Consider the following 13,163-nt stretch of genomic DNA (forward strand, 5'->3'; position numbering starts at 1 on the left):
ACAAACAGCTAGAGAGACCGGAGAAAAGGAGACAGCCAAAAAATGTGTAAGAAACCCTGAAAGACTGCAGAAAGATATGTTTCCATTTGGGGAGACACCCTGTTTGCCTTATTCATTATTATTATTATTGTTATTACCGACTCCATGCACGCTTATGTTACACATGATGAACGTTAAAGTCTATGGCTCTTATTATCCCATCACCCAAAAAAACAAAAACAAAAGCAGAAGCAAAAGACATGTCAATCAAATCCTGGCCGCTGTACCTTCACGTCTCCTTTGGTTAGTTGTCATGGTAACTGCTAAGCCTGTAGTATTCCCCCATTTTAGGTCGTGTTCACACTTGAGGTTCAGTACTCTGGCCTGGACCAAAACCATTTTTGTCAGAGCTGTGCTGTCAAATACTTAGTGTTTGGGGATATCCTATCCCGTTCCTTTCGTATCTTTCCACTCAAGTGAATCGAACCGCACCAGAGTTCGATGAAGACAGGCCCGTCCATGTTCACACTTGTAGTCCAGTTTCACACTTACGACTTTCTGTTTATTCAGCCACCTGCACTTAACGCTGGTCCTCATTTCACTTGCAAACCGACTGATGCAGTGTGACAACTGGTACTCTAGTTGGCTAAACTTTTATGATTGGCATTATTATCATGCTAACTGCTGATGTTTAAAAAAAAAAAAAAAAAAAAAAAAAAAAAAAAAAAAAAAATAACACTACAACTCAAATGACCTAACTTCACCTGCAAACGGTCCATGTTCATAACATTAGATCGGTATATGCTGGTCCAGCTCAATTATTGTTCCCACATTATCGTGCTGTTTAACATTGCCCACTTGACTTGTTTGCTTTAAAGATGGTGTGTATTCGCACTCAAGTTCCAACCAAGCCAGATTTCACTTGCAAGCCAATAGATGCTGTGTGCAACACTTGTAGTTTAGTACTGTAGTCTGGCTGGCTTAGCGTTCACACTTGGCATTTTTATCATCATACCAAAAGCTGCACGAAGGGGAGGGGGGAGACAGCCCCCCCCCCTTTTTTTTTTTAAATCACCAATTACTGTTGCGCTCACACTTTGAACTCAAGTGACTAACCACACCAGAGTTCACCTGCAAGCCAAGGTTCACACAATTTACTAACATCTCAAAAAAAAAAAAAAAAAAAAATACTAAATATGAAGTACCAACCTGGTCCACATTTCACGTTTTGTGTGACAAAACGTTGCATTTTCTAAAAGGGGGGAAAAAAAAAAAAAAAAAAAAAAAAAAAAAAAAAAAAAAAAGTTTGTTGCCCCTTCACGCTGTCAAGAAATAATACTAAAATACATTTTAAAAAGTGCATCCATATACAGATGCTGATCTTTTCTGCTACAGTATACATTTGTAACTAAGCTTTTTGCTGCCATTTTAATGCTGATCCGGGTACATGCAGGCAATCGTAACTGAACCCTAAAGTGTGAACGCAGCCTAAATGGCACTGAGCGATGTGGCAGTTTAATATTATCAGAACCTGTTTTTGGACTGCTGTCTCGCATCTTTTAAATACTGCAGTCGACTGTTGTGGACTGGAAGTGCTCGGAATTTCAGGTGAGAGACCCTTCAAGATAATCCCTACCCAACACCACACCTCATTTAGCATCAAGATAAATGTCACCTTCACAAGGTCGTAATTGCTATTGGCAGAGTGATGCATCATGGTCTTTGAGGGGGTGATGTGGGAAATGCTTCAGTCCGTGCTTATTCATCTTAAATACATGACACCGCTTTTAAATATCTACAAAATTAAAAAGTATTTCACATCTTAAATCGCTCCTTTTTGAATGGCTACAGCCTGTGCACCCACCCAGCCAGCGTGCGCCATGTAAGCCCCACCCCCCACCCACCCTAACCAGCAAGCCACCATCATGACAAGATGGTGTAGAAAATGCAGTGAGTACACCTCAAAGATGAACAGCTTATTAGTCGCGAGGTGGAAGGGAGAATGAGAAGAAAAACTTCCTGTGTGAGACGTGCACACAGACGGGGAAAATAAATGAGTGAAATGTGTATGGGAGAAAAAGACGTTTGGGAGGTAGGAAGGAGAAAATAAAATAAAAGACCATCAGGTGGACTTGGGAGAAATGGAAGGGAAGTAGCCAGTAAGTGGGTGTTATTTCTTAGCCTTAGCGGCCTTGGCAGAATTTCGTGGCGGGGTGACGGGCCTCCCTGATCCCATTCCAGCACCGCCGCCGTAAGGATACAACTTCTTATCCGCTGGCTTCAGGATCTGAGATATACAAACAAGAAGTTGGCTTAAGTGCTTTGGATAGTTTCCTTGTATATGTGCAGTCAACACCTGACACCTACAGTGCAACATGACAGAGAAACACACAGACACACACCTGGAAGGAGCACATGAGCGTCTCGTCGACACTCATCATGGCACCAGCGTTGTCAAACTCTCCGCAGTAGTTTGGAGCGGAGAAGAGTGTGACCAGCTGCCTCTTGGCGAAGAACTCGTAGCCGTCTTCTACCACCTGCACAAGTAAAACAAGATACATTACCAGTCACAGGCCATTAAAATAGGTCAGCATTAGTAGTGCACATAGTATTAAATATGGTAGAGCAGCAGTGCACTGACAATTATGATACATTAGACTTGCACAGAGCATTATTTAAGGAACATTAGAGGCGTACAGAACATAAAATATGGTCAAAAAAGTTCATTTAGCAGTGCACAGAGCATTAAATGTGGTACATAAAGTGTGTACCAACCATTAAATAAGGTAAATAGACTATTATATGCATTATAAGATATATCATGGCCATGCATGAACTCCCAACAGTGCATCGTTCAAATCAAAACCGGATCTCCGGTTCAAATCGTTTTTTGTTACACCCCTAATAATAATAAATAGCTGTGCTGCATGTCTGAACCCATGTTATGCTTTCTTTTCAGATTATTATTATTTTTGGTCAACAGGCTCCAGAGGTCTGCCATCCCCCGGCTTACCTGATGCGCTCTGCATATGAGGTCCATGTCGTGCTTGTGTAGAAACTTGGCCACCACGTCAGCACCAAAGGTGAAGGAGACGCCGCGGTCGTTTTCACCCCACCCCAGCACATCCTTGTCAGGGTCGGCCCACAGCAGGTCACAAAGGAGACCCTGGTCGGGCACATCGGTGGGCCGCATGACTCGGCGGATCTGCTCCATGGACTGGAGGTCAGGAGATAGGCCTGGCGAGGTCATGTCAATCAATAGATGTGCCATATCTATAGTCACTTCATTAGGGTATACTACCCAATCTGGGGTACACACATACCAATTTTTAATATCTAAAATATTAGCGAACCCAAATGAGGAAAAAAAAATTGCCAAGTGTTCTTAGTGCTCATGCAGTGTGTTGGTTGTATACAGAACCATGTATGTCGTAGTCCCAAGACTGATCTGTGAGAGGCAGCATGGAGCCACAGGGCATCCATATTGTCAGAAAATGCAAATTGTAGTAATAGTTTGAGTAGGAGCTGTAGAATTGACTAGAAGGACTCAAGCTCACTAGTAGAACTATATTAAAATTGAGGAAAAACTGCAATAATTGACTACTGAAGTGCTAGTGTTAACTCGTAGAATTCTATACTGTAAAGTAGCACTTGTCTTGTCAATTACTGCGGATGTGTCTCACGAGTAACATTGTGCCCTAATCCTTATTCTAGTGCACATAAATATCAGACGGTAGCATTTATTTTGAAATATGTTGCGAACACTTTTGCCTTGTCAAATTTGCTGTGATTGTATGTGTGGACGCCACTGAACTGCCAGTGAAAGTGTCGCTACCTCCATGACAGCAGAAGATCTTCTCGTCTACAATAGCAGCCACTGGTAAACAGTTGAAGCAGTCTGTGAAGGTCTTCCATAGTTTAATGTTATACCTTCGCTTGCCTGTAAGGCACAAAACCTTACTCAGAAAAAAAAAAAAACACAGACGAACATGTTGCTCTATCAGTTGGTATGGCCCGCGCTGCTTACACTCGTCATAGAAGCCGTAGATTCGGTTGATGGAGGCGCACTCGTGGTTGCCGCGCAGCAGGAAGAAGTTCTCCGGGTACTTGATCTTGTAGGCCAGCAGCAGGCAGATGGTCTCCAAGGATTGCTTGCCTCGGTCTACGTAGTCACCCAGGAACAGGTAGTTGCTCTCCGGAGGGAAGCCGCCGTACTCGAACAGCCGCAGAAGGTCGTAGTACTGGCCGTGCACGTCACCTACAGAGGGCGCCAGAGAGCATTTTAAGTGCATTCTGAGGTGCGCGTCAAGCCATTGCAGTATTTAGCCAATATCTACTAGTGCCCAGAATTATCAATGTACAAATAATGTGTCTTGTTCTTACTAGCATGACGTGCAGATCACTAGTAGAAGGAAGGTGCAGTCGTAGAATGACAATATTACAGGTAAGTATTTTACATTTTTGCACGTTATAAGAACAACTACAGGTCCCGAGTCAAATATCGGCCTTTTTTTTTTTTTTTTTCTACGACTGTACGATGTTCCAGTCATTTGCTAAGCTACCATTGCTCACCATACTGGAACAGCTGTCTTAATAGTAAAATTCTGTTTCACTACTCCTAGTGCAACTGCGGAAGTGAGGCAAAACGATGCACTCAAGCCCCAATTTCCACTGGTCTGGATTTACACCGGAACTGCCTTGCTTGGCCCTGAGTGATTGCGTTTCCATTACTTTTTCAAATCCTGTGTTGATGCAACCAACTGAAAAAGATGGACACACCAATGCTACCAGCACAAAAGTTAGTGTAAAGCTCTGTATAGACAATCTTCTCCTAGTTGACATCCAGTGCTATACTAGTAGCATTTCACAGATGTCAACTAGCGCAGCGTGTGTATTTTTTCTGATCATTTCTGATATCATGAAAACTATTATCTGAGCAGTGTCGCATTAGTTGGTTTACTTTTAACTGCAATTGCTACATGGAATACAGTTACTGAGTTTGTGGATTTTCACAAAACATAAGTGGCGTATTTTAAAGCAAGACTCCACCTGACGTCTTGTAAAATTAAAGCATTTTTCAAGGCCAGATGGCAACAAGCACTTTCAGAAAACGTTCAAATAAATGTGTTCACAAGCTTCACAGAATAGTTATTTGCTTGATCCAGGCATACGTATCTGTGCGAACGCTCAGAATGCTCTAAAATCTCCACTTCGATTTGAGCTCGAAAAAATATGGGCGTGCGTGCGCATGTGTTGAGCTCACCGCAAATTTTGAGGGGGGCCTCCAGCTCCAGCAGGATGGGCTGGCTCAGGAAGATCTCACGAGATTTGAGGCACAGCCCACGGATCTCGCTCTCTGTCAGCTGCACATTCTTGCCGGGCCGAGAGCCCTTGACTGCAACGCAACAAGTAGAAATATGAATAAATCATGAATAGAATAAGGTCTAAATTGTATGTAAAACATGCAAAGACCATTAAATTGATCCTATTTAGTACATTTCAACTAGTGTAGATAAATATCCATCCATTTTCTTTGGTGGCCCAAATAGAAAACATTTTCTAAGTGCAAAGACCATTACATTTGGTCAAAGTATGGTGTACTTCAGAGGCTACAGAGCCTAAAACATGATGTAAATATGACACATTCAGTATTATAACATGGGACAGGGAACCCGAAATATTTGTAGTTCGGCATTCGTACATTTTTGGGGGGGGGGCAGAACCTATCCTCAGCTATCTGCTGGAAAAAAATATCAAATTGTGGATTCAGTGCTAAGGCTAAAGGAATTTAAAAAAAAAAAAAAAAAGTAATCAAGGACAGTTTTTTTTTGTATTACTTAGCACCATCTCGCAGCATCTTTGTACCAAGGAACTATGTCAAACTGAGTTGAGGGGGCTTATTTAGACAAAAATAATGCTTTGCCACCATTTTGTGGTATGTATAGTATAGCATAGGCCAGAGGTGGGCATGCAGAGCTTGCTAATGAGCTGATCATATATATACCAGCTGTGTTGGAGAAGGGAAACATCCAAAACCTGCAAGACTCTGGCCCTTGAAGACTGAGTTTGCCCACGACTTGTATAGGCAATAACAAGCCTTTTTTAAGGGCAGCATCAGTGACTCAAGATTTTCACTGTGTGCTTCGGAGCTCGATCCCCTTACAATAGTGTGGGTTCACTGGAGGTGTGCAGGCCATTAAATATGGTCATATTGTGGTGTATTGCAGACGTACAGACCATGAAATATGTAAAGTACTTTATAGGTACACAGACAGATTGCCAAATGTCTAAATAAAATATATTATGTAATGTATGACATTTCTGGTGCGTAGATCATTTCATTACGGTCTAAATATGAGACCAAAAATAAAGATCTATGCCAATGACAGCTTCTTTTTTTTTTTTATGAAGAGTTGAGGACAAAAGAAAGTTTGGGATTTGTGTTTTTATCCCCCCTTTGAGGCCTGTGCCTCAATCACACGCCCACAGACACACACACTGCTTGATAGCACAGCAGAGGGCCGCCATGATGCACCGTGTGACATCGCACTCCTCCCACAACCACGCTACACTTGTCCTGCACACCCGCTATGTTGCTTTATGATGGACACACTTCCAATACTCTACTTTCTGTCTTTTGAGAAGTGACAGCTAAAATGTATAAGACATCACTGATAATTAATAATGCTGCTAAAATCCAAACATGTGCCATCATCAAAATGACAAGACATGATGCTGCTGCTATAAATGAGCATAGTCAATGGAGGTCGGAGTACAGTAGAGCAGCTACTTAAAATGGAGGCTCGAAATAGTGAAAGGACACCTAAATATGAGCAGCGCTGCTGCCTCCTAAAGTAGGATTAAAGCCAGTTTAGCCGCAATACAGCTAACTTTGGAGTTAACCGTGCCGCTAGCAGGAAACGACGGGCTTAGCAGTGGACACAAACAAAGACTTGGATTTAAATAAATACATAAAAAGATTTAAAAAAACAAAACAAACGCATCTGCATTGGTAAAAAGCCATTTTCATATACTGTGTTAATTGGTTTCACGTACTCACAAAAATGATGTCACACACACAAAACTCAACCTTACACAAAAAATTTGAAATAAAATCACCCTCTTACACACACAGTTAAAAATAGTCGCAGACAAATCACTCACAAAAAAAAAATATCACACTCACGTACACTTAAAATATCAGTCACACAATAAAATCAGAAACATACAAGTCACACACTCACAGGATATATTTGACTCCATTACAATTCTTTCCTCTTTTCACAAGGGATAGACATATATATATATTTTTTCTTAGTTCCTTGTAGTTTAGTTAGTATGTGTGTATTTTTTTTTGTCTATTACAAATACGAGATAATTGCTTGTATGTACAGAGTCAAAGTCAACAGCAGCTAAGTAAGTACACTGTTTCGATGTGAATAAACAAGTCTTTACAGGAATAAAAAAAAAAAAAAAACTCACTTGGACAAAGAACGAGTCATACACATGAAAATCAGTGCCACTGAAAAAAAAATATTACAAAAAAATGACAGGTACACGTACAAACCAGCCAACACTCAGATATGTTAGCCAGACAGAAAAATCACACACACACACACACACACACAAAAAGTCAAACTCATAGACAAGAGACACAACCAGAAATCACACTTTCAAGCACGCAAAAGGAATTCTCAACAAAGTGTGTATTAAAAAATAATAATAATAAATAAAAAACATTTCCACATACAAAAAAAAAAAAAAATCATAAAAACATTCTGACTAACACACAGTCACACGCTCACATAGTAGTCGTTGAGTTACTCGAGTGTGTCATTAATCCAATTGACTTGAGTTGGTGGTTATCCAAACACGTTTAATTGGTTTGTTGACACTCAGGAAAAAGTGGACACATGTACAGCACAATTAATAATCCATTTATCATTTATATACGCAAGTGTGTGCGAGTGTGGTTACACTTTGACACAACACAGCACAAACAAGTGATTGCTGTTACAGCCTCCAATAAAAAAACGAAAGACACATGGAAGGTCAGTAGTGTTACATAAGAGTATATAAATACTGCCACTATCTGCCTTGTTTTTACCCCCAACACACACACACACACACACACACACACGCACGCACGCACGCACGCACGCACGCACGCACGCACGCATGCACGCGCGCGCGCGCGCGCGCGCGCGCAGGCTCATGTACAGAGTCAAAGTCAACAGCAGCTAATATGACTGCTGTGCTTGCTATTTTTTTTGTCATCAATAATCCAAGTCACCTCTTGCAGATCAACTCTATTAAGCCAACATTCCACTAATGCTACGTTCAGACCAACAGTGGGGGAGGTGTTTCCGGCGGCGTGATTGCATTGTAGTCAATGGACTTCGTGCTGGGGGAGTGATGGCATGCCGGGCAGCGCTTTTTTGGACGTTTCCGGCGAACATTTCGCTACTTCCCCTATTTCGTCGGCGTAGAATGAAGTTTTGGCACCATCACATCAGCCACAGCCAATCGGTGTCGAGATAGTCTACGTCACCAAATACGTCACACAGCAGACAAAACACAGGAAACGGTTGTGTGCAGAACGTGTAGCATAGCAATGGAGAATAGCTTGATCGTCGCGGTTTGCAGGCACCCAGAGCGGTACGACACGGCGATCTACGTGTACCGGGACCGGGCCAAAAAGGAGATTGCTTGGTGGAAGAAGCGTGGAGGTCGGCTTATCTGGTGAGTTTGTTTAATTGTCGAAGTGAGAAGCAAGCTAGCAATGCTACAATAAAATTAACACCACCTACCGAAGAGGAAATCCCTCCTCTTCCTCCATTGCGGCACAGAGCGAAATAAATTCTACACGAGCGAGACCAGCGTAGCATTGCGATATTTTCAGTGTGGTCTCAACGTAGCATAACAATATCTATCCCTGTAAGGAATTTTTGCATTCTAAATTTAACATTGGGGACAATGAAGGTACCTTTTGCACCAGTAACATTGAAACAGACGAACATTTATTTTTCACTTGTATCTTTACAAAGCTTTTTTGGGACAGCTTCTGTGTATGGGCTGTTACTAACGATTTGGGTATTGCGTCATTAAATTACATGGATATTAAATTTGGAGTAATAATGGATAATAAGATGAAACATTACTTTGAATAACTTGATTGTTATGGCAAAGTTTTTCATTCATAAATGCAAATGTGGACATACTAAGCCAACTTTTGTTGTTTTTCTGGAGGAACTTCTTTCTTTTAAGGATTCATTACAATGCTGTAAATCTAAAAAGGCTGTATGGCTTTATAATGACATGATGACCTTTTCTTTTGACCCCATTGTTCTATGATGTGATGTGTTTATGTTGTTGGTTTTTCACTTTTCTGTTTTTGAGATCGCTCCGATGTATATTTCAATGTTTCTGTAAGCCTGTAAGCTTCATTTGTTGATAAATAAATGTTATAAAATAAAAACAAAAAATTCCTTTTACTGACAAATAACCCATGACCACACAACTGTCCATTTTCCCCCAAATATTGATTTTATACATCTATAATGTTTGGCAATTTGTCACCATGCAAACATGTTTTAATTCAAGCTTTAGAGCTTTTAGATAAGGAAAACAGCATCATTTTGTCACTTATACGTAGTGCTGTCACTATTGAATATTTTTACAATCGATTAATCTATAAATTATTCGTTCAATCAACTAATCGGATGCTCATAATTTATCATCTTGTATATGTGCATTATTAAACACCAACAAAGTTAGCCTATATTAAACGGTTAGCAATTATGATTAGCATGAGTACGCTCAGGATTAACACTTAAGGTAAACCAACACTAACTTAAAAACTACCATACATTATATTTACATTAAACGTGGAATAGTGTCTTAAAAGTCACTTACAAGAAAACCTGGTCGGCCGCCGGGCTAATAAAACAGAGAAAAGCCTGACAAGTGTAGGTTAGTTGCAACGGTCTCCATGTTAAACCAACAAATCTAAGTGAATTTGATCTATATATGTATTATAATACCATCTGTTGGCCAAGGTGCATAAACCAAAAGCAATTCATGAATGAAAACATGGTGCAAAACCGGTTTATTTCTCTACATTCTATTCAACTATGTTATTATTAAAGTATGCTTTTATGAACTACATTACAAAAGAATGCTATTTTGCTTAATGAAAACACTTTTTTTTTTTTTGTTGGTTTTGGAGGCGCTGCAACAAATTAATTCCATTCATATCAATGGATAGAGGGGGTGTGGGAAACTAGTATTTTCAGTTACAAGCATGGTCACAGCCTCACAGGGCAAATTAAATTGAAGTCAAAGTACCACTATACTACGTCAAATACTGACAAAACAGCATTTTTTTTAACCAGGTAAAAATGTTTGAGAACTAACTCTTATTTACAAACATGACCTACCTGGAATTCAATTCCAGGATAAATTCTTTCCCCAAGGCAGTTGGTTATGTTTGCTTTTCACTAAGCTTGGCTAAATTGTAATGACCAAAAGACACAAGAATGTGTGTGCGTGTATAGTCTACAGATGAACTATACTTGATAAGATTTACACTTGTGTTAAAAGTGTCCTCAGGCTTTTTCCTTGTCTCTGTTACACAATCGTGGTTGGCTATCAACAAGGAGAAAAATATTACTTCTGTTAAGTATCTCTCCACTTGACGCAAAATGCTAAAATAGGAATAATTGTAGCACTGATTTAGTGTAGCCTCATACTTATCATTGTGTAGTGATGGTGTTTGTATGTCATTCGCAAGACGCCGACACATACCCATCTCCACGTTCACGGCATTAACAATACATCTTAGTCGCATAAAACACACAATTTACTCTCGTTATTTGTCGTCTCACCTTCCAAAAGACGCTGGATGATCGAGTCGATGTTTAATTTGTCCGGCTCCGCCATTTTCTGTTGATTCTCACACGAGTCTCGCTTTTCCCGTTTGGCACCTTCAATTTCATTAACCCAACAAAAATGCAAAACAAAACAGTATTAGAAATTACATAATTATCCACTAATCCAAACCGCCTGCAATAATCATAACATTACACACAGTAATACATAAGGAGTGCCTCACATTACTCACAGCCTCATTCCATTCGCTCTAAGCTCATGCTAACTACTAGTTAGCACTTTAGCCGAGCTCGTCACATATCCAAACAAGCGACAGTGGGAAGTTAGCTCACATTGTCCTACCTGGTTGGAATAACAGTTCTCCCAGCGTGTTAGTAAAAAAAAAAAAAAACAATAAAAAAATAGTAATAATAAAAATAATTTTTTTAAAAAAAAAATCCCCTGAACTCGGCCGCGGCTTCGGTTCCCCCCTTGCCTCTTCCTCCGGGAACTTTAAAAGCAGGCCGTGGTAGGCTAGCCGCAGCTCGGACTCGGAGTCGGAATATCTCCGGTCCGCTGTCTTTTGACGGAAAGGGCCGGAATCAAACTTGCCAACGTCACGTGCTTCTCAAAACGCGATTGGTGGAGGCGTTTACACGCTGGAACATGATTGGCGACAGCGCATGTTGAGTTTACGAACACGGCCCGCCCCATGGAAGGACTACAAAGGCGTCAATAGGTTGCCCAATGTGGAAATCGAAGGGCGCCATCTTGCGTGTACAAACCAAATTGTACAAGCACCAAATTTGCTTTTGACTTCAAAGTTGACACTGCCGACGCAGGCTGACAAGAAAGTGACGTAAAAAGCCAATCGTGACGGTGATGTCATTGTTTTAAGGAACGAGACATTGTGACGTCCTCAGGTGAGGACTTTTTCACACATCAGCAATTTTCTTTTATAATCATACACTAATATGCATTGCGACATACACATTACAATATTTTCCTTATCTATTTTTTTTTATCTGTATTTCTACAAATATAATTACATGCTGTTTTCATTGACACATTATGCAATTTTATTTTTTAGATGTATATTTTTCTTTTTTTCTTATATTTTATAAATGTACAATACATACTACTTGTTTTATCCTCACTTTTATTTTGACTGTTTTTAATATTATACTTATGCTACTTTTAATCATTTATTTTGTAATATTTATTCCATATCATAATTTATACATGGTTATAAAATATAGTACAGTATTCCAGTACTTCTTTTTTTATTTACTTCTGTATTTTCATTCTGTTTGTAATAAGTTTTATGCAATTCTATTATTACATTACATTACAATTACATTCTATTTTCTTGATTTATTTTTTAGACTTGCAGATGTGTTTATTTTTAATATACAATGAAAAAAATGGTGTGTTGAATTTTGATATTGAAATTCTCATTTTGATTTCATCAAGTATACAGTAGTTGCACACAATAAAATCCCCCTGATCCAGAAACATATTTCAAATAAATGTATGGTTTCCTTTAAAAAAAAAAAAAAGAAAAAAAAAAAGTGTATTTGGAGCCAGATGATTTTATTGTGTGCAACCACTTGACAGAATTATATTGAGGAACTTATTTTTCAGTGCACCTGTATTTTTCTGTATTATCATTATTACTTTTTTTTTTGTAACTGTTTCTTTATTGAACATACAAGCATTTCAACATACAACATATACATAAAGAGAGTTTTTCTTTCTTTCTTTTTTTTTTACACACAATATTCCCCCCAAAATTGTAACAAATAGGTGAAAAGATTAAGTTGTATTCTATATTTATATACCTAATAATTCCTCCTTTCTTTTACTCAAAAACTTACCTCAGACAGCAGTCTTCTCATTTCCCTCTAATTTAATATGTTAACTAATTTTACCTTATCCAGTGTTGTACAAGTTCACTAAATACAATACCCCTAAGGGACTTTAAACAATAAAATAAAATTAAAATTAAATACAGTACAATAAAAAACAAACAAACAAACAAAAAAACAGTAAAACACCACAACATTTTTAACTTCTGTAGCTAAACATTGGTTAAGATCAAACTGTATTATTATTATTATTATTATTATTATTATTATTATTATTATTATTATTATTATTATTATTATTATTATTATTATTGCATACTGGGCGGCACAGTGGGTGACTGGTTAGCATGTCTGCCTCCCAGTGCTGAGTACGCAAGATCGAGTCCAGGCTCCAGCCTTCCTGGGTGTTGTTTGCATGGTCTCCCCGTGCCCGCGTGGGTCTTCTCC

At 39.2% G+C, this 13,163-nt stretch overlaps 1 protein-coding gene across 3 annotated transcripts; it reads right to left on the reverse strand.

Moving 5' to 3' along the window:
- Positions 1-1,895: 1,895 nt before the first annotated feature.
- Positions 1,896-11,635, reverse strand: ppp1caa (protein phosphatase 1, catalytic subunit, alpha isozyme a). 3 transcript variants are annotated; one of them, XM_077531970.1, is made up of 8 exons: positions 11,202-11,635; positions 10,866-10,964; positions 5,243-5,374; positions 4,007-4,237; positions 3,815-3,919; positions 2,993-3,216; positions 2,382-2,516; positions 1,896-2,266 (listed from the first exon to the last, which is right to left on the reverse strand). In XM_077531970.1, the coding sequence occupies exons 2-8, from the start codon at positions 10,918-10,920 to the stop codon at positions 2,150-2,152; spliced, it is 999 nt and encodes a 332-aa protein (XP_077388096.1). In that variant the 5' UTR covers positions 10,921-10,964; positions 11,202-11,635; the 3' UTR covers positions 1,896-2,149. The 3 variants fall into 3 exon arrangements, with proteins under 3 accessions (XP_077388096.1, XP_077388088.1, XP_077388104.1); XM_077531962.1 differs by having other exon boundaries at positions 11,212-11,633; XM_077531978.1 differs by having other exon boundaries at positions 11,102-11,225.
- Between the last annotated feature and the right edge of the window lie 1,528 nt (positions 11,636-13,163).

This window comes from Festucalex cinctus, chromosome 1 (genome assembly GCF_051991245.1).
Source record: "Festucalex cinctus isolate MCC-2025b chromosome 1, RoL_Fcin_1.0, whole genome shotgun sequence".
NCBI lineage: Eukaryota > Metazoa > Chordata > Actinopteri > Syngnathiformes > Syngnathidae > Festucalex > Festucalex cinctus.